The following is a 3,233-nucleotide window of genomic DNA, read 5'->3' on the forward strand; positions in this document are numbered from 1 at the left end:
ATTTGTGATTTAATTTTAATTTCATCGGTGTTTCTTAAAAGCGTAGAGCTGGTCACCCTCTTCCATCCTGAAAACATGCAAAGAAGTGCCTAGTTAAACTATACAAGGATTATCCATGATTTAAAGCAGAACATTCTAATCTACTTTGGGCTAATGGAAAACTTGAAATGGCTTCAGAGAAGTCATACAAGAAAGAAAAGTGCAGCCTGGTGGCCTGTGAATTAGATCTCAGGCTTCCTCCTCAATTCAACACATTTTGTAATGTGACCAGTTAATAGCTCTCTTGCTTTTTCTACTTTCAAAATATGAGAAGGAGGTTCATGGGTATCCACAACCTTCCTGACATAACTTGCTGTCATACTTGGATATGTGGCAATGATGTAGCTTTTGAAAATACCTGTTCTCGTTTGCCTTTCTGGAGGAGTGAAGGAGCTGGCTGCCAAAGGGAGCCAAATAAATGAACCTCTTCTCACCATAATACAATGTGGGCAGTGGATGAAGACAGTACCACCAAAAGGATGTTCTTCAGAATACTAGGCCCATTTAAAGTAAAACTGCTTTTATTTGGAGAAGGAAAAAAACCCAAACAAACAAAAAATCCCACAAAACAACACATCACTTTTATTTCTCGAGGGAGCAGCGATAAAAAGCAATAAAAGGTGCTTAATACTTAGTCTTTGTTTAAAGCTTCCAAATCTGGAAGGAAACCAAGCCATCTTGGAAAAAGAGATTCCAGACTTTCACAATACGTGCATCCGTCCAAAGAGCCATTGCCATGAAAGTATTTACAGCTGTGCTGTTATCCTGCTCCATCCCACAGCCCCGGCAGAGAGCAAGGCCAGAGCACAGCAGTGGGAAGCTCAGCAGCTGTTGAGCAATGCTTTTTCCAAGAAAATATTCTGCTACGCTCTTGGTAGTAGTGTAAGCACAAATGTGAGCAGGTTAGTAGAGGAAGCCCAGCTTTCAGACAAATAAGAACAAGCCTGGATGCTCTTTGCCATTTGGAGGAATCTTTCTTTTGAAATCCTGTGCACGGTGTAAGCAGTGGTGGAACATTTCTAAAATTTTGGCATGCCATGCTTCAGTATCAGCTGAGTTCTTGCTGTTGTGGTTTCTGAGCAGCCTAAGATGGCATGAGTGCAGTGGTCCACTCCACCCTCCCTCCTGCCTGGCTCATGTAGGCCAAATTTTCTCTTGCAGAGGCTTGTTAGACTCAGCTGAACTGCCTCCGTGCACTAACCGAGCAGAAGATTTGCCTTACCAAAGAAAGTAAACAATTCTTTGCTGGGTCAGTGAGTTGGATTGGCTTTGGAAGGACATCTGGGAGAGGGAGGGAAGACAGATCTCTTTTCGTTGTGGTAGCACTGAGCTTTTGGAGCCACCCATTTTTTGAGTAACATCACCCTTCTATTTAGAGAGTGATTGAGGGGTTATCAGTTTGTACAAAGGAAAGGGTTTACTTAGTGTCCTATTCAAACACTGTGAAACCCATTAATTAGCACTAGGACAAACTTGTCTGCCTTAAAAGAACTAGTGCTCCCATTTACTCTTCAAACATCTGCATCTCCAGGTTGGGCTCTTTAATTCACCTGTGTAAGACCATGCCATGATAAGATATCTGAGGTGGTTTTTCTTTGCTTCTTGTGTTTTAACCATCAAATGGTAGCACTTAGTTTTCTCTTTCAGACCTGTTCACATGGCACTCTTGTGAGATAATCCCTACTATCACATCTCTTGGATGAGATGGTCTCTCCCCTGTCAGCACCCCATATGCCCATTGTTCAGAACATGGACTGACAGACTGCAACCACAGAAAATGTGTCTTGTCATCAGTTGTGGTGAAATTAATTTCTCTCATATAAGACATCCTCTTATCCTGACCACTTGAGGTCAGAAGGCATTTCCAAAATTAGTTTTGTTTAGCCTGAGTGCCACTGGCTGTGTTGTAGTTTGGGCCTCCATCCCTCCTGCAATTCAATCTCCTACTATTACTCTAGTCGTGGTGTGTAGCATCACTAACTACAGAGTGGCTGTGATTCCTATCACTGGGGTGGCTGCAATGATCCTGCTGCCAGAGGCTCTCAAATAGTGGAAGTCTGAGACTGTGCTAGACAGTATTGTGACAAAGTAATGCTTACTTTTATCCTTTCTAGGACATGCACTTCTGCTGAGATGGGCAATAGCATCATCATTGAGAAAGCATGTACTCCTCCATGTGAGGGAGAAGGCGAGGTGGGACAGTCATGCAGGGGAGGAAAGTCTACTTATCAGCAAGTTGGTGAGAATGGAGGCAGCAGGACAGACTACTAGGTTGTGGTTGTGTGTGGCTGAGGAGCTTGGCATGCTGTCCCTCAGTGTTAGCCTAAGGACTGCAGTGTCTGCTGGGAGTGAAGCGGACCAGAGCAGTTGGCTGTAGAAGAAGAGTCCTTTTTTTCTAAGCACCTGTCTAGAGGTGAGAAAACTGGAATGCTGTTTTCCATTCTCCTTTGTATTATGTTAAGATGCATCATCTAACACCACTCAAGTCCCTAGCAATCTGAGCACTTAGCATGCCTTAAAATCAGTTTCAAGGTATTCTAAATCAAAGACAAAATGTAGGGGACTCTCCAGACAATCAGACATCCTGAGGCAATGAACTGACTGTTTCTCTGAGACTCCCTCTGTCATGGGAACACCCTACAACTTATTTGGACATTTAGGTGCTGGTGCTTCTGTTCTCCAAGGACGGTGGGTGGAAAGATTATAACCTAACAAGCATTTGAATCTGTGTCATGGTATCTAGCAGTATTGCCTTGGTTCTGAGCTGTTTGGCTTCTGGGAAGATTACTGACTGCCTTTTTTTTTCTTCTTCCTGTGTTTTAGACGTTTACAGCATGGTGTAATTCTCACCTCCGCAAGGCTGGAACACAGATTGAAAACATAGAGGAAGATTTCAGGGATGGTCTTAAACTCATGTTGCTTCTGGAAGTCATTTCAGGTGAGAGAGGTTCTGTGTGGTGCTCTCAAGTGTCCTGAGCATCTTCATTCTGAAATCTGTCCTCCCCCTTTCTTGCAGAATAGGGATAGCAAGAGCTGTAATGCTGCAGATTTTGCTGGAATGAAAGAACAGCTGCTTTCTGATTCAGAACAAATTTCTCCCTAACAAATATCTTGTCTCCAGCAGTGACCATTAATGTGCTTTTGGAATGTACTCCAAGCCTCATGGCCTGTGCTGGCTGCCCATTGCATTCCTG

At 43.5% G+C, this 3,233-nt stretch overlaps 1 protein-coding gene across 2 annotated transcripts in view; it reads left to right on the top strand.

Moving 5' to 3' along the window:
- The first annotated feature begins 2,868 nt into the window (after positions 1-2,868).
- Positions 2,869-3,233, top strand: part of ACTN1 (actinin, alpha 1) — a 47,609-nt gene continuing 47,244 nt past the window's right edge. For both annotated transcript variants that reach the window (XM_010007678.1, XM_010007679.1), the window contains exon 1: positions 2,869-2,977. In XM_010007678.1, coding sequence (XP_010005980.1) covers positions 2,953-2,977 — 25 coding nt within the window. In that variant the 5' untranslated portion in view covers positions 2,869-2,952. The remainder of the gene's footprint in view (positions 2,978-3,233) is intronic.

Source organism: Chaetura pelagica, unplaced genomic scaffold, assembly GCF_000747805.2.
Source record: "Chaetura pelagica isolate M959 unplaced genomic scaffold, ChaPel_1.0 scaffold70, whole genome shotgun sequence".
Classification (NCBI taxonomy): Eukaryota; Metazoa; Chordata; class Aves; order Apodiformes; family Apodidae; genus Chaetura; species Chaetura pelagica.